Source organism: Mchenga conophoros, linkage group LG22 (genome assembly GCF_057382185.1).
Source record: "Mchenga conophoros isolate Kocher_MC1m ecotype Shallow Benthic linkage group LG22, M_conophoros_male_GT1.1, whole genome shotgun sequence".
Classification (NCBI taxonomy): domain Eukaryota; kingdom Metazoa; phylum Chordata; class Actinopteri; order Cichliformes; family Cichlidae; genus Mchenga; species Mchenga conophoros.
Genome location: NC_140546.1, coordinates 31,399,875 through 31,418,777, shown reverse-complemented (window position 1 = coordinate 31,418,777; position 18,903 = coordinate 31,399,875). Strand labels below are relative to the sequence as shown.

General features: G+C 39.0%; 1 protein-coding gene across 2 annotated transcripts in view; it reads left to right on the top strand.

The window, feature by feature from the left end:
- Window positions 1-18,903, top strand: part of slc66a2 (solute carrier family 66 member 2) — a 35,830-nt gene that overhangs the window by 6,268 nt on the left and 10,659 nt on the right. For both annotated transcript variants that reach the window (XM_085262375.1, XM_085262376.1), the window contains one exon: window positions 10,581-10,797. In XM_085262375.1, the coding sequence (XP_085118501.1) occupies window positions 10,581-10,797 (217 nt within the window). The remainder of the gene's footprint in view (window positions 1-10,580; window positions 10,798-18,903) is intronic.

Here is an 18,903-nt window from a genome sequence, read left to right as displayed (position 1 = left end):
TGATCGAGCACATTAACTGTTTGTCGATTATAGAAACTGTTGTGATGCTCTACAGCATGTTTCACTGCACGCCCTTAGTGCACAACAACGTAGGAAGAAAAAGAAGCTAATCCTGTTAGACCTGCATACTGCCACTAGTTTACAGTAGTTACTGTACTCATGTCATTGAGTTACAGTATGAAGTAACTCAATGAAATATACTCATGTTACTGTGATGTTTATGTATTTTGAAAAGCAATAATTGATCTTGACGAAGTGCAAAAGACAAAAAGGAAAATCACTGCATCATGAAACACAGTCACAAAATGTTGTTGTGTTTGTTTTGTTGTTGTGATTTTGTTTTCTTTTTCTGAAATGTCGTGTTTTCTGATTTGTCTTTGTGTTTCGCACTTCAGGGCCAGCATACAAGCAAAATTAACTTTTGTGTATGAATAATAACCTTTCAGCTGCGGCATGTTGATTTTTATTCTGGACTAATACAGTAATGTAAAGCACATTGTTGAAAGGCTGCAAAATCAAACACTAATGACTTTTAATTAATGCTTAATTAATGATTTTGAATTAATGCTGTCTTCCTACTGGCTGACTTCAATACTTTCAGTACAGTGTAAACCCAAACAGAACTCGACACATTTAAAGAGGACTCAGGACTTATGTTGCTGAACTTACAAGTCAAGCTGCATTTAAAGTAAACTCAAATATTCTCATTTGAATTGACGAATCCCAGCATATTACTTGGGATTAAATTAAAATGGTGAGACTCGTATCCGCTATCTAATACATTTAAAGTATATTTTGTACTTCTTTATTTTTCTGTTGACCAAAGAATTACTCCATACTTGTTTTTCTGACATGGTGTGGATCGTCAACTCGGCGACCCACTGCACTCTTTGTGTCACAGTTTTGCTAATCTAATATAAAGGTAAATGACACGCAGTCCGAACTGAACCCATATATTTTATTTAAAAAATAAACCATAGGAAGCATGTGAAATGTTTAAGAAAAAAAAAGTAAAATATATGCTTTCATAGTTTAGGTTATTTACATATTTGTCTAACAAGTGAAAAATGTCTGGTTGAATCCAAGGAGGAGATACAAACCCCCATTTACCAGTTTACCACTGTGTAGCATCTCCTTTTAACAACAGTCCAAAAAAGCATGGGAACTGATGAGACCAGTTGGACTTCAGGAAGATTAATTTTGTTACATTCCTGTGTAATTTAGGATTCCAGCTAATCCACAGTATTTGCTCTGCTTATTGTTATTGTTTCAAGATCACCAGATATTTTCATTTAATGAGAGAAATTGCCCTTCTTTTGTAATAGTCTAAACGACTGTGGCATATAGAGTCCTGCCTAAAAAACTTTAGCCACCCTTCATTTCTTTATATTTTGATAGGAAAATGGAAATTATGATATATCAAAATGTGCAAACACATATGGAAATTTATTTTTCATAGATTCAATAAAAGAAATGGGAACAAATTATTTTCTCTGGAAACAGCATGTTGGTATCAAAGTGCCTAAAGATACAATTTGTTCTCTTTAGGGTATCTGTAGACACAACACCAGTTCACATTTTAGTTAGGTGCCTTTTCTGTGTTTGAATGATTGATAGGTCAATGTTAAGTGGCCTAGCAAACAAAAGCAGTCCTCTGAAAATGATCAGAAAGTGAGTGGAATAAGCAGCCAATGTTCAAAGAAAAACTTTCAGAAAGCCTGGAGAACTATTGCTCAAGTCCGCTTTTCTATAAAGACAAGAAATTCTGGCTCCTTCTAATTAAAATACTAATAAATGAGAAGTAATCAAGATTTGTACACAGTCATATACATATGTTTAAATGTGTATATACTTGCAATTGGTATACACAGTTCAATTGGGACACAGCATGAAGAGAGGGCTGTTGTTTTTGCGATGGACACTAGATGGCAGAAGGAAACCATAGATGTGCGAATTGAAAAGGCAGCATGCACTTTTAGTTCAGCGTGTCCGAATACAGAACAAACTTCCCTGTTTAGTTTGTAGTGCACAGTAGACAACATGGACAGAATTGCTGTTTTCCTGTCATGAAAAAGTCAGAGCGCAGAATCGTTTTTCATTAGCGTCATTGCTGCTTTGATTCAGTGTGTTCTGACCTGTGTGTGTTGCTGCTGCGTGACTTTGACCACATGTGGAAGCTGCCATCGCTGGGCTCTGAATGGTCATCGATCAGTGAGCTCTGCCAAGTGTCATTAGACCCTTGCTGACAGAAAGCCATGTTCTTTGATCGCAGCTTTGCTGCCTTGCTGCTGTTCATTGATTCACTATTGAAAATATCAAGAGCAAGCATGCTGTAGTCCACCGTCGATAAAAAGTGAGAAAATACACAGGGAGAAAAGACTGTTAGATCAAAACTGCGGCACAGAACAAACACATTAGAGAGAGCAGATATTCGGTTCACACCATGTCGCTCTGTAGTGACTCACTGTGGTGCTGTTTAGTCCTCAGGACAGTTTCTCAACCTGTGCATTTGTCTGACTGTCCAGTTTGTTCCCTTTGCGTTCTCGGAGCCTCAATAATACCTCATTTGTTCTCATAAGAGCACAGCAGCATTATCACACCAGGCACCTTCATGAAACAGCAGGACATTTGCACCTAGACAGACAAAATGTAGGTGACTTTTAATAGAACTTCCCAGGACTGCCCAAAGGAAGCTGCAATAAATGTGATAAGCTGCAACCTTTCTATATACAGGTGCCTCAGACTCACTCACATATGTGTGCGTCAGTGCTGGACTGTAAGTCTTTTGTTGTGGCATGTGTAGTTTTGAGAGAGAAGTTAAGTCCTGGTGTAATAGCAGCTCAGTGTGATTTATGTGCAAGACTGCCTGCTGCAATCCTTTAAGAAGATTAAAAGATCAGATCATTTGGCTGTGTCTGAAGCAGAAATGCTGGCAATCACTCAGATGGAGGTAAAAGGATTTGGGGGGAAAAAGCAGGAAGACAGTGCAAAAGTTTGTTTTTGAGTCAAACTTTTTAGAGGATCTATAAGAGGAGGCAACAAGGAAACCAAAATGTGAAACTCTACTCCACCATGACAGGAACTGTGTTGGTTCCCTAAAGGGTGCAGCTCTCTCCGTCACATCCACACTTTCATTTGTTTTGAGCTCCATTCAGTCATCTAAGTCATTTGATTTTTATATTAGGCCTTTTATTACTTCTGTGAATGCAAATATCTGACATTTTTGCATTTGTTCCAGTCAGCACATCTACACAGAGCTCCAGGGTTGGAGCAGGGGAAATTAGTTTAGTATGGAAACCCGAAAGCTTTAGCAACAGTTTTAACAGATGGGTCAGTGTACTTGTACTTACTTTAACTCCTGATTTTTACTCGGCTATCAGCTACAAAGTTACATATGCAGGGTGTTATTATGAAGAAGCTGAGTATCTATCTTCAACCCATCTTTACTTTGATGGTGTTGTCCTTTCTTTTGGAATCTCATCATCATGATTAACTTGATGATGAAGAACATTCTGCTTCCTGACACATCTTCTTAAGGCGCATCCACACATGAAGCAACTAGCAGTCACATGGCAACCAGAGACCACTGAAAGTCAGTAACACCAAGAGACTTCAAATGACTGCTAACAGAATAACCATTGATGACATGAACTGGGTCGAGCTTTGAGACAAGCCACTGAAGCACCAACCAGTGAGAGCTAAGAAGATATATGACATATCAGTGAATGCTAAACACATTAGAAGAGTACCAAGGCAACAGAAGCCTACAATGTCCACTAGCGACTGGCCATTAATGACAAAGCGATGAGCAGATCACTTCCCTGACATCCTACTGTGAACTACACTGGAAAATGGAAACCTGGCAGTGTAAAGGGAATGCTGGGTATCAGTGTTGGTGACTTTTAGAACGTCTACATCAGGGGTGTCCAACTCCAGGCCTCAAGTGATTAGTTCATTATCAGGCCTCTGGAGAACTACAAGACATGAGGAGGTCATTTAGCCATTTAAATCAGCTGTGTTGGATCAAGGACACATCTAAAACCTGCAGGACACCGGCCCTCGAGGCCTGGAGTTGGACACCCCTGGTCTACATAAACACAAATTCATTCAGAGTCCAGTCACAACCACACATTCCTACACAAATAGTGACAGGGTTGCTGCAAAATGACTGTCACCTGTACAGTGCTGCAGACTGAATAGAGTTGGAGAAAATGGACTGGTAATATTAACTAGGCAATTTTAGACTCCATGGCAAAACACAATATATATCTTAGTATTTCTATGAAGTCGGCGAAACACAAGCCGTTCTGGGTTCTTTATGTTCCTTCTCAGTCATGTGGCTACACCCAGATGGTATACAATCCCAAATTCTTTTTTTTAATTTAAGATTTTCTTTGATGTAAAAAAAAAAATAATAATAATTAGTAAAAGTCCAAATGTAAAAAGGAGTCTCTTTTTGTAGCATTTTTCCCACAAAAAGAAAAGCGTCCCTGTGCTGATGTGGTGAAGAATTTAATAACTACAGTTATGTTATGTGATTATGTCACAAGGATTCAGTGGTCCCATATCACAGAGATGTTGGCCTAATGATGTTATGGAGGTACATGGCAATACAAAAGATTTCCATTTCTTTCTATTGTCTGGGAATGGCTCATTGCTCATTTTGGTCCCATGGGGGTCTGCACCTGTATAGCTTCATTGGGTTTGGCAGCTTAGAATATATCACCTTATCCTGTAGGTGAAGTTATCCATTCCCTACAGGCAGGAAGGAGCTGAACTTTTAGACTGAATGTGGAGGAAGTTGCTGTGACTTGGCAGTGAAAGCCTATTAGTCACCGTGAAAAAGCTACCTGTCCAAATTTCAGAAAATGAAGCCCGCTGCGAACCAGGTTCAATTTCCCAGGTTGTTATAACCGTCTTTTATAATAATGTTCTCGCTTGTCCCACGGGTGCTTTTGAGTGACAGCCATTATTTCAACTACCCCCTTAGACTTTTCTGGGGCCTAACTGAAGCTGGCAGGAAACAGCCGGTAAACAAGCGATTGGAATCGCCAGCTCTGACCCGTGCCTTCCTACACATGTACCGCAACCCTGCGGGACTACAAACTGAGACATTCGGCCACCGCAGGGAGTCTATTGTGTGCAGCTTCAGTCTGTTCCCACACAATGCCACAACGGCTGCCACACAGCATGGGGATTAAAGGGGAAGGCAAGAATTCCCCCGGGCACGCAAGTGGCACAGCAAGAGAGGGTGTATGGTAGGGAATGGCCAAGGTACACTACAGTAATAAACATCCATTTGTGGTCGCTGTGAAGTGGGCCGACAGACTACTTTTAAAAAATGTTTGCTACTTTTCAGTGCTGAAGGCAAATAAGTCTCCAGAAATTGCACATGCATGATTGAAAGCTGATTACGAGGCAGCACCGACGTGAAGGAGCGCATTTACTGAAATAGGAAGCTGAAATTGCACAACAGTTAAGATGCATGTCCCGGTCACAGTGTTTGCCTTTTATTTGCGAAGGTTAACAGTCTTCATTTGAAAGGTGTTGCAGAATCGGTGATCATGCAGTCAGGTTGCAAGATGGAAAAAAATGAAGCTTTCATTTCATGCTAAGGCATGAAATGAAAGCCTCTCCAGCCCCCGGTTCATTACATCAGTGAAAACTGGGAGAGAAGTCAAGAAAAAGAAATCCTGTCGATACATTAGTGCTCACACATTTACATCGAGAAAGAGAACAAATGATGTTATGGCTCAAAAAGGTTAGGGTGCAGTATGAAATTACCTTTATTAATTAGCCTTACACAGTGCAGCTTTCAGGTTTCTTTTTGGGGGGTTTTAACTCGATTGTATAGGTAACAGTGAGGCTACACACTGCACTACTACTAAGTAGCAGAAGAGCTGATATAGGAGAGGCATTCCACTGCCTATTAATTACATCTATACATCCATTTTCTTAACTTGGTGTATCATGCAGTCTTTCACAGGACTAACAGAGAGCATCCACACTCATGTTCACATCTGTGGCTAATTTTGAATTACTAATGGTTATGTGATGCAATGCAAAATACTTTATTTATACTGTATTTGGAAAATTGTTTCTTACAGCAGCTGAATTTATTGACGTTTTTATTTTTATTATTATTATTATTTTCTCATTTGCACCTACGGTCAATTTAGAATCACCAATATGTCTAACCCCATGTATGACTTTGGACTGTGGGAGGCGAGAGTACCTGGAGAGAATCCACTCTGACACAGGAAGAGCATGCAAACTAAGCACTTTTTATTTTTCAATTTCCTGAATAAGATATATCCTGATATATCTGGAATCAAACAAAACCCCACCCTTGTTCTTTAGATTATCTTGCAGGGAAGCCAGTTTTCCTCATAAAAGGTCAGGATTCTCCAAATACATGCCGATATACATCCTGCTGGTAAAGGATGTATATCGGGACATATACTCTTGATGGTTCCATTTCCAAACCATAAATGCAACTTATCACAACAGGAATGTATCTGAGTTGAACATGGACATTATACTTGGTTACAGACAACATTGAAAAGTAAATATTCCTGTCATAATTCTTTGAGGTCTGCTTAAAGTCTGTTTGAAGTGCATATGCAGAGCTGGTGCATTTTGGTAGACAGCCAAAGAAAAGCTTACCACAAAATGGAAAAGTTATGACAAATCAGACTATAAGGCAAAAAGAAAGTGCAGCTTTATGGTTTCATGGACAAAAGAATTTCTGTGGCTGCAATATGACGAGCTAAATAACCAGGGCTGCACATAAGTGGTCCGCAGGTGCGCATTCGCTGTCAAAATAAAAAACACGCACAAGGGTTAGGGTTAAATTTAAAAACTGTACTTTTGAGTTAAAATATATATTTATAATTTTAATAAATGACAAATTAAAAAGGCATGAACATTTTTTTGTATCGAAAAAATATTGAACCGTGACACCAAAGTACCGAACCGAACCGTGAATTTTGTGTATCGTTGCACCCCTTATATATATATATATATATATATATATATATATATATATATATATATATATATATATAACTCATTCAGTTAAAAGCATGATGGAAATTGCCTAAATGAAGAATTTTACGACAAGGAGCAGGTGCATCTAGTACAGGTTAAACTGCTGCAAAAACCCACAGAGCCCAGCAGCCAGTGCAACAAATTCTGGATCTTTGGCTTTTCGTTAGCATTAGCAGCACATGCTGCGTCTGATGTGAAAGGACCTATATGCTGCGCACTGTGACTCACAGCAATGGTCCCGGGTCAGCCCTGACTTTGTGTTAAGCTAATCCTAAAGTAATAATGGTTTTTCTAACCACTGACATACCACAACTTTATCCTTTCAACAGCTGCTGAAAGTTAGGTGACCTAGCTTCTATCGGATATTTATATAGAGATCCTCCTCCAGCTTCAAACTGTATTACCCTTCAAGGACCTGAAGCTCCATAAAGCACCCCTCCGACAGCCAAACCCATCTGTTCCCTGATTGGTCAATGTCATGTCAATCACAAATTTAACTATCCAATCAGATGAAAGGAAGAAAAATAGGGTCAAAATTCGTACTTGTAAGTTGAAACTTGAGTGCAGAGTTTGACACTTATTTTTTGGCAAAGTCCACACACAAATCTTTTTTACGCATACACATCTTTTTTACACACACACACAAATTCTTTTTACACATACAAATCCTGATTTACAAGTACAAAATATTTATGACCACAATTTGAGCCCATACTGGCACCCATTGTTTTCATTACCGGCAGTCACATGTGGTTCCTACCATATATTCAGTTTTGTACTTGTGGTGTGATGGCTTTAGCTCTAGGTTGGTGTTGAACGATGTTTGATTGCCCTTCATCACTTCTGACTATATTTGGCTGTTATCACAGAGTGCCAGCCTGGTGCTGGCTGGCCCAGATTCATAGTCCTTTGGCTCAGCTGCAAGCAGGGCTTCACAACCACACCAGATATCTACGCCTGCAGTATAAACACTGCTTTAGAGCACACATAACAGCTGTCTGTGGGTATTCTTAATTAAACTCAGAACAGGAGTAAGTACATGCTCCAGCGTACCACTGAAAGCTCCACTTTCCTTTTGTTCAATACTATATTGTGTTACCATCTTGGATACTGATTTTTTTTTTCCATGGTAAAATCTTAGTGTGTGCTGGATTGGCAGGCTATGACCTGCTTTAAATGGCTCTTTGAGAATTCAATTACATTTGTTGTATTTGTTTAGCTTTGCTTTCAAAGAGATACAATTGAATTGGCTCAGTTTTAAAGAGCTGGGTTTCTGGCACAGTTTCGTAAATATATGTGGAAATGCCATCGAAATGTCAGAATCGGTTGCCATTAATTCTGTAATGAAACAACCATCCATTCACTCTTAAACTCAAATGTCATAAACATTCCCACTCTTTTACTTCAGATTTTATCAAGTCTGTGTGAAATTTAAAAAAAAAAAGAAAAAAAAGAAAGGGATTGTCCAATTCAGGCATTTGGCTAAGCAATGGTTGGCATTTGGTATTGTTTTCTGTTTTTCTTCTGCAGTTCATAGGCTTTTCTCAGGAGGCCTATACAGGCCTATGCAGTTGGTCTTCATGGAGCACTTAGATGTGCCATTTAGATAAGCAAAGCCTCATTTAGACATGATTAAGTAAATCAGCTCGATTACATTTGTTGCTTGTAGAAATTGCATTTGCGATGCAGCAGTGGGAGTTCAGCCATGATTGGACTTTCATGGTTAAAGCTTTCACTCTCCTAATTTTTTACTTGTGTTGTGGTTTCACTGCCTTAATACAATAACGATATATCGCATGTGTTTAGTCATCAAAGACTTTATAGGCAAAGTTGAATTAATGTCACCGTTTCCTTAAGTTAAAGTTGAGTCTTGGGCGATGAAGCCGGGAGACATAACAGTGTGATTAGTATTGGCTTGTTTGCTTATTACAGGAAGACAGTGCTGCTGTGATCAGATTCTTTACCTAATAATTACATACACAAGAATGCACATGAGAGGCACTGGGACTGATAACAGGGTTTAAATCATTCATCAGTGTCTCTATTCCCATTCATCCCATTACTACAACGGAAAAGAAACACAACCTCGGCTGACCGTCACACACTCCTTTCACAGTTTTTCACCACATTCTCTCTTCCTCCCCCTCATCCACTCATCAAGACCACAAGTAAAATGTTTCTGTTTTACAAGAATCTTAATGAGAACTGATTCCAGTGGGGACCGGCTCAGATATTTGTTGCATGGTAACATGGTGTGTGTTCTGATTATGAGAAGGGAATTGTGACATATTAATTTTTGTAGTTATTTAATTAAATAAAAAATAACAGCAGTAGTTTGTTTGATTTTATCAACTTGAGGCTTCAATAAATAAATAAATAAAAACAGAGAGGATTAGTAGATGATCCCTTGTCTCCAGTGCTGGAAAACAAGAAATTGGCACCACAAAATTGCCTTTGACTATTAAACGATGAATCGAACATCATTTCCAAATGGTAATAAGCATTTGGGATTTTAATTATGAATGTTAAAATTCTGCCCTACCTATAAGAAAAATACACCTTCTACACAAGAAATATTACAACTTAATGTGCAGATTACTAAAAGGTTTGCAGAGCTCATCCACTGAGGATGAAGCTTTTTTTTAATTAAATTACAAGTTACAAGAACATTTACCCCAAATGCAACGATTTAATGACGTATTCTGGGGTACTGTTTTCAGAATTTTGGCAATAAAAATATCCTAACAGAGTAAATCCAACTGAATTCACCTGATTAGGGTCATGTATTTAAATTTCATTTAATTACATCAGATGAAAGTGTCTCCACAGTAAAAGAAGGCCATGTCTTCCTGGTCAGGGGCTAATTTAACTCCATCTGATTAGGTGTAGGTATTTTAACTCACCTGGTTAGGCTTAGGCACTTAGCAATTAGGATCAACCCAGTGGTTCCAGTGGTGACCATTGGTGGCATGGTGGTGCGGTGAACAGCATTTCCTGGTTAAATCACCGACTCGGGCCTTTTGCATGGAGTTTGCATTAATCTATATGTTGATGTGAGATAAATAATGAGCTTGAAGTGTACAGAATAAAGCACTGCATCAATGCATAGTTAAATGTGGCCAATAGTCTGAAGGACTTTGAGTATTCAGTAAAGCTGCATCAAAACATGGAGGATTGCTTATCACAGATCACTGTGAAGCCTGACGGTTGGTCAGTAGTGAACATTCCAGGAGCCAGTTATCTGGGAAACCATCGAATGTTTTTATTGGCCTGTCAAATATCAGTCACTGGTATCGTGTGTGCTCATTGGTTGCCAGCATAATTTTTTAAAATCGTAATCACATGAATTTACTGACTTTTTATAGTCTCTGGTTTTAACGGATGCATCTTAAGATTGGAAAAGCAGTATATAAATAAAAGTGCCTTCCATAGTTGGGATTAGACCATTAGGAACCATTTTTTTAAATGAATCTTTTTAGAAGAATGATTTTTAAACTCATTTCTGTGTCTCTCATGTTATGCACCTTTAGATTTTGACTGGAACTACTTCTGGTCATGGAGTCGTTTTGTGGACTATGTGCAGTGCGTGCTGGCCTTCACTCTGGTGGCAGCGTACATCACCTACCTCCTCCTGGACTCGGTTTTGTTCGTGGAGACTTTGGGATTCCTGGCAGTCTTCACCGAAGCAATGCTGGGTACACCGCAGCTCTACTGCAACTATCAGAACAAATCCACAGAAGGCATGAGGTACATCTGCCATTTTCATAAAGAATCCACTTTATGTATTCAGTCATGAGGGGATGCAATGGATTAAAAACTTGGATCTTGAAAGCAGACTCAAAGCAAGCATTGTGGGAATATTTGGATTAGAAGAAAGGCAGATGAAAGCAGTACTGAACTCTTAGATCTTTTTCCCAATTGTATCAGCAATGACCTTCTAGAGCTCAGTCAAAGTGCTTGTGAAGATTTTATTAAGATTGGTATTCTCATATATACATCCCAGTGACTGAGCCCTACCAAAACACAAAGCAGACAGTTATTAGACAATACATATGTGCTCTGCTGTTTTGGCGTTGAGCTCAGATGACAAGTTGAGGTATCTCCATGTGTTTTTTGGTCAAATTCCTGAGCAAAAAGCTTTGTTTGTGGAGAAACCAAAGAGTAGCTAACAGCATTTGGAGGGCTTGGAAGTCATTTTTACCCTTACCCTTAGCCGCTACAATACTTGCAGCTCGTTTTATGAATGCTCACCATTCGAAATACTGTAACAAAAAATTATTACACCAGGCAGTGACTTTGAGCCACTGTAACACCCTTATTCTTTTCTTCTTCTGACGTTCTGTTGTAAATCTGCTGCTGTGTGTGAGATGATTATCCTGTTGCATGAGATGACCCCACATTTGACTCTAGAATACTTTGGTAGACAGAGGAGTAACTCAGGAGCTGCAAAATAGCCCAAATCATCACACTTCCACCGCCGTGCTTGACAGTGGGTTAGGGTTAGGGTTTGCGCTGATGTGCTGTGTTTGGTTTTCGACAAACGTGCTACAGTGCATTATGGTCAGACATCTCCACTTTGATCTCGTCTATAAAAGGAACATTTTTCCAGATGTCTTGTAGTTTGTTCAGTGCAAATTTGGGACGATTTATGTTTTTTAAAGATCTTTGTTACAAATAAGCTGCAACCATTAAGCTTGTTCATGATATAATTAGCCAGTTGTTTAATTACTTGTTGCTTAGACATATAAAACAGCCAGCAAGAGTTTGTAAAACAAATGTACTTCAAAAATAGAAAAAAGGAATCAATCTTAAAAACTACTGAACCCATCAGTTGCTCAGCTGACACTGGTCTATTTATGTATGCAAGCCTGCAATTTTCAACAACACTGTCATCATGAAAGACACATTGATCCGGGCGGCTTTTTAAGCTTGTTATTGGTGGTGCAAATCTAAATGGAAAAAACATCCCAGAAGGTATGCAGTTCTCAGGAAAGCACCCTAATTGGCAGTTCCCGCTAGAGGGTCCCAAGAAATCTTTTGTCCAAAAATGCAGTATGACACTGTGAAAGTTAAGCCACGCCCCCAAATTCAATTGACAGATGTGTCCTGCAGGGACCTGGGATTTTAACTGGATAACAAACATTTGACCCAAATGTTCTCACCACTAAAATTTCAAAAGTTCTGACATGACGTAAAGGTTCAAATCTCTCATCTTAGAATGGAAACAAGGAACCTTACACACTGTATTCCTATTCATTTTAGTTGTTTATCAGACTGTATTAATGTTAGACTACAACCCCCCCCCCCCCAAAATCAGAAGATGGGAGATAATAAGACCCAAACTTAGAAAAGGATAGACTCAGTCTTCAGGCTTCTTAGAGAAGTTTGCCACTATAATCAACTTTAAATGCAGAATGGTTATTGGCCAACACGCTCTTATTTTCATCAACTACTTAGGTCTTCAGTGTAATTTATCGAGAGTCAGCCCAATGAAAATTAAAACAGATTTAGTCCTGTCCTCGTTTAATGATACTGTCTTTGCCCTGTTAAATAATGTTTCTTTTGTGAGTGCCGCTTCCATCACAGACAGCTCTGTGGCTGTACAGCAGCACACTGTAATGATTCCAGATGATATTGTCGCACATGTGATCATTAACACTGACACATGCTTATTAAGTATCTCTGGCACCTGAAGTAAGAGCACGGCTCACAGCAACCATGTGTTAATTCAGCCTGACAATTGGCTATCTGAAGTTTTGCCTGAGAATCAGTATGGTAATGAAGTATTCTGTTTCCCCACGTCAGTTGCTAATGTGTCATTTAGGCTCATTAATGAAGATCTGCATCAAGCCTCAGGCTGTAATTAGAGACTGTGATATAATATTGATTTTTTGAAAGCATATACAGTTTCAGAATTGGCCCTAGCAGCTCTCTGAGCTGTGGCCAAGCCCTGGTAACTGCTTTTTGGAATTGTATACTTTGTTACAGTAATTGCAGGCATGGATTTAAAAAGAACCCACAGAGAATCCATATGATTAAACTAGATTTAGATAGAGATGTTTAAGTTGCTAAAAGTACTTGGAAAGATTAAACTGATGATGTCCATATGAAAAGACCTGTTCATCTGAGATTGTTCACAGAACATGCAATAAAAAGCTTTCTCACAGTGTGTGTCCTGCCTTAGAGCAGAACCCCACACACGCACACTCATATACCCTCCTCTCTGCTGGTTGACTTTCTGCGGCAGACAGATAACAGAGCTCCAGCAGGGCTGCCTGTCCACTTAACCGGCCATGACAGCTCCCACGCTGGGCCTTTCCATACCCTCTCTGTCCAATGCCTTATTTATTTTTGATTTCCTTATATTTTCTGCCCACCCGACACTCTCTCCACCACCAACATTGTCCTTTAAGCTCTCTACACTGTGTGATTGCTGAAGGACCCCACACTCAGTTGTTCTTATATTGCTAAATCTGGTGCATTTTGTGATTTTTGTGTGATTAGAAAGTGTTTCTTACTTGTTTGCTAGGTTCCTCTTCCCCTGACAAAGTTAGCTGTTTTCTACACTGCATTTCGACAAACCTGTAGGCAAAGGTTGTAAACATTATTTTGGGTCAGGGCAGGCATAATGGTATCTCTATGGTGCATTGGAGACTGTCTGTGCTCTCAGTTGTACTCTGTAAAATATATTTTAGATGCTCTAAAGGAATATGTTGGTTTTTGTGCTGCTTTTATGACTGAGTTTCTTGTTCTGGCCTGTAGAAAAGAATTTTATTCTTCTGAAGTACTGACAGCACACAGAAATGTTTGTCATTGATGTTGATAGGAAGAACCATATATGCTGCTGTCAAAACAGGAGAAAAAAAATTTTGTGGGAAAATACATCATGATGGAATTACAGGCAAATAGCCAACAGCCGTTTTAATCATAGATTTAATCGGGCTCTACGAAGTGTTCCACTATCTGTATTTACAAAAAGATTGCAATGGCAAGAAGTGGGAACTCTCTTTTACGCAGTCTTGTCATTGCAGTTGCTGATTTTTGTGACTCACCGTGTTGCTTATGAATTTCTAGGAGTTTCTTTCTCATCTTGATTCATTTAATTAAACTCGGCCCTATATGTTACACACTGTTATGGCCCGTCTAGGGGTGGCCAGACCACAACATAAGGGTGATCCATCCTCGTCAGACCCCGAGCAGCCACATCACACAATTGGTGGCATTAATAGTAGTTTAATAATGATTTATTTACAATATGTTGATTCATTAGGTCATTTGACACAAAAGAACTAGCTGGCTATAGCTTCGGGGTGGACCTAACGCCAAAACAACAAACAAAAGGAGCCTATCTCGAGGATTTACCAAACTTAACTGACCAGAAGAATCAAACTAAATGAAAGCAACTTGCCTCCCTAACGACGAAAAACAGGAGAAAACTATAATCAAACAAAAAGGCAGTCCACCCCTACATGCTCCTGTACTCCTGGTCTGCTGGTTGGAATGAGGTGAGGATGAATGACTGGCCGTCCATGGCGGTGTCATCATATGAGCCATCTCCAGCTGGTTAGCCAATCCGTATGATCCTTCTTCTGGTTCCACCAATCACGGAGAGGTACCTGTACACTGAGATTTGCATATTAAACAGCATTACATCAGGAGTCGTAACACACATAGTCACATGACAAAGAACATTTATTCTGAGCTCTGTACAGCCCAGCAAAGAAGTAAGTACACTCTTACTACTTCCTTAGGAATTAAGAGGGCAGATGCATGTTAACACAATGCTACAATCTCACCAGGAGTGGTTATCCAAGCAAAATGACTTCAAGATCACATCAGAGGAAAAAAAAACCCCCAAAAAACAAGTGCTATATCTTAGCATGTTAAATTTTAGGTTTATACCTTGTTAGATATCAGGTATGAGCTGTCAAACAAGTGACCAGTTCAGATGTTGTCGGTAGAAAGAAAGCCTAACTACAGAGGTACTGTAAACACTACTGTAAGCCGGAATAGTGTAGCTAGCTAGACTTCTGAGATAAAGTAAATTTTGTTGTCTTATATTGTAGATTAATGCTTTCCAGTAAAACTAACCAAAGTCTCCCCCCCCCCTCATTGCAGCAGATGGCTGCCTTTCCCTTTGCCCTAGTTTTGCTCCAGGTTTCTTCCTGTTAAAAGGGAGTTATTCTTTCCCACTGTCACGATTCCCTATAAAGTGCCTGTACATAGGGAATGACGACTCTTACTTTGAGATTAATAAAATGGAACTGAATTAAACATCAGTTTCATTAGTTTAAAGTTTTTCACTTTAACCATATTACCTTGCCATGACAACAGATTCCTTTTTATTTTCTGCTGTGTACAGTCAGTTCAGTGAGTAATCGTATAGGATCTTTGTCGCTGCATCTACATCTAACTAACCACCACTATGTTTTCATGGGATCACAAGTTATTGAATAATTAACCGATTAAGGTAAATAGTAGGGGTGCAACGATACATAAAATTCACAGTTCGGTTCGATACTTTGGTGTCATGGTTCGATATTTTTTCGATACAAAAAAATGTTCATGCTTTTTTAATTTGTCATTTATTAAAATTATAAATATATATTAACTCAAACGTACAGTTTTTAAATTTAATGTTGCTGAAACAAGTAGTAATAAAAAAAAATAATTCTATCTGATCGAGAAATCACTCATCTTTGGAAAAGAGAGTTTATTACAGAGAAATGGCTCTTTCCAAAATAAAAGCTATACTACAGTATACGCTTCTTCTGGGCTATATTCTCAGCAGCATATTAAACATATCAGGTCCCCATAAGGAGAATCATGTGCTAACGGCTGTCTAAATGACTCGGGTAAAGTTTGTAGCATGCGTGCTTGTTGTTTTTGTCTCCTTCCACTTGTCTTTGCACTAGGATGATGTCGGAGTAAATGTGCAGTCATATTCGTTGTGTTCCCACTAGTGCTGTCAGCGTTAATCTGAAATGACGTTAACGCCACAACACGGCAAATCTCCGTTAACGAGCTACCGCGGATCACCCCGTGCGTGGGGCTGGATGGGTCAACACGTTAACGAGCAAACTGCGCTAACGCAGTAGTTCCCACCCATGTAATTGAGCATTGCGTGGCACATCCGACATACTGTTTTACTTTTGTCCATGACACACTTACCTTCAGGGTCATACGTCACATGAAAACCAAGATAGTTCCAAACGCCACATCTGAATGAGGGTGGGGGGGGTTCAATGTGCTATGTTGCAAGGAGCTTAGCTTCTGTCTTGCTAGCTTGCGCTGCGCTCAGTGGATCTGCGCTCGACAGTGCTGCCTAGGCGGAGTAGTCGAGCGCAGATCCACTGAGCTCTCAACACAGACAGCATCGTCAGAAGAAAAGTTGATAAAATAAATTAAAAATGTTGTATTGTTCGATACATATGCGTACCGAACCAAAAGCACTGTATCGAACGGTTCAATATTGATACGAGTATCGTTGCACCCCTAGTAAATAGCAGACCACGTGTGGTCTGCTATTTATAATAGTTGGAAGGATTGCTCTATAATAGTTGGAGCAATCCTTCAAGAACCAAGTTTACATGGAAGACGGTGCCAACTTCTAATAATAATGTCAGTTTATGTGTTTAAATTTAAAGAAATCTATTAAAGATATATGCAGACAAATATTTTTTTCTCCATGAAGCTCAAACTCCAACCATATCTGTTAACCCATTCAATTACATTATATTTATATAGCACAAAATCACAACAATGATCTCCTGCAGGCACTTTATACTGGTATAGATGCTACAACAATACAATTCCAAGCATCATAAGAAACGAAATCTCATTTTGACCATCGAGATCATGGAGTGTATCATAGTTTCAGTAACAACGCTGGCAGTATTTAACATCAGTGATGTAGAGTAAACAAAAAGCACTGGTGCCCAGGATGTTGTTCTCACTAGAGAAAACTTCAAAAAGTGCATTTTGGTAAACTTTCAAGGTTATATAACTATGTGGGAAACCAGATTATAGGATATGAAAGGTCTCTGCTTTTAGACCAGGCCATATGGCCATATATGATTCTTACTCTGTTAAAAGAATCTATTTATTTGAAAGTTTTACTAACACCAGAAATCAGTATAACTAATTGCTTGTTTGTGTGGGACCAATGGTTATATTAAAGCTTTTTCCACTATTTAGCAGAATTCAATTATTAGTATAAAATATAAACCTGCTAATAAATTGAGATCATATAGATTAAGCTATATGAAGCAGGGGGAAATTGTCAGTGATACAGTCTCATTAGTTCTCAAATGATAAACACAGTGTAGTCCCTGTATCTCTGTTATCCATAGAGTTAGTTCAAATATAGCCAAAAGAACTCCAGCCCCCAGTCTGTGAGAACATGAAGCTTCCTGTTAGTTCTGCTTTTTCTTTTGTTACCCTACTGCACAGTCTGAAGCTAAATCTTCCTCAAAAGGAGGACATTGTCATTTCCAGTCCTGTTTATTGTTTGTCCTCTCCTTCCCGTGAGCACAACCTGTTGAGTCTGGCAGGCTGTTGCTAGGTTACTTACCTCAGCCAACAATCAAGGTGTGTGTGTGTGTGTGTGTGTGTGTGTGTGTGTGTGTGTGTGTGTGAGATATGAAGCGAAAATCTATAAAGGGAAGGATGTTGTGTTTCAATTTACAATTTTCAAGGTTAGAACTCGGCTGCAGTGTTACTATCAGGTTTGTTCTTGTGTTCGGGGTATGTGTAGTTAAGAGGAAGTAAGAAATGCACACGTGTAAACAAGAGAGCTACTTTCTGTAAGTGCCTGGAACTAAAAAGGAAAAAAAAACATGTCCACATGGTAAAGGATAATGCTGACTTCCTCTCAATTAATGGCCCAGGCAGCAAGCTCCCACTCTGACTGTAGGTATATTTTAAGTTACACCACTTTCTAGTATTTATATATTCAGACTCACAGTAGTGCACGTCTCCACACTCCCCAGTAGGCAGTGGGTGGAGTTGAAGCGGGGTAGATATTGCTATGAATCATTTCAGATGTACTCAGCGTGTAGACATACACCATCGCTGCACCAGACAGGAGGTAGCAAAACTGTTTTGTTATCGTTGTTGTTGTTGTTGTTTTTAATCATGAAGGGAACTCGGGAAGACATGGCTCATGTCCATGAAGACAGATCTGAAACCATGTTAGTTATCTGTTTATTTACCCTCAGGTGTTATATTAACCTCATCAATCATAATCGTATGTTTCCCAGTATACATAACTTTAAGTTAAATGTCATTCTTTTAATTCGAATGCTAAACCAAATTTGTCATTGGCAGCCTCCAGTAGTTATGATTTTTTTTTTTTATCATAAGGATAAAGTGAATGCTCCCCATCATCTTTGTCAGCCTCGGCTTTTATCAGCGAATGTTTATACTTCTTATTCCCTCCTGCAGCCAGCTGCTATTTGCTAAAACTGAAAATTTCACTCTGACTGGGTTTTTTTGTTTGTTTGTTTTGTTTGTTTGTTTTGGGGGGGGGGGGGCTTTTTAGGGGCTAACACAACATTAATCACAACAGGTCTGCGTAAAAGAAAGCAAGTTTAAATTTTTGAGATATAAGTGTTTTTTGGGGGGTGGGGTTGCATAAATTTATTCTAAACAAAACCTCATTTTAATAAATGACATTATGATTAATATTTAATTTTAATTCAGTTTTTTATTGTTAATTATGAAATCCTAATTAATCAAAAATTAATAAAATCATGAATTAAGACATGCATAAATTCAAAACAGTCTGAATCTGGAGCTAATTTTCTCCTATGTTATTCTTTTAGGCAGCACGGTGGTTAGCACTGCTGCTGC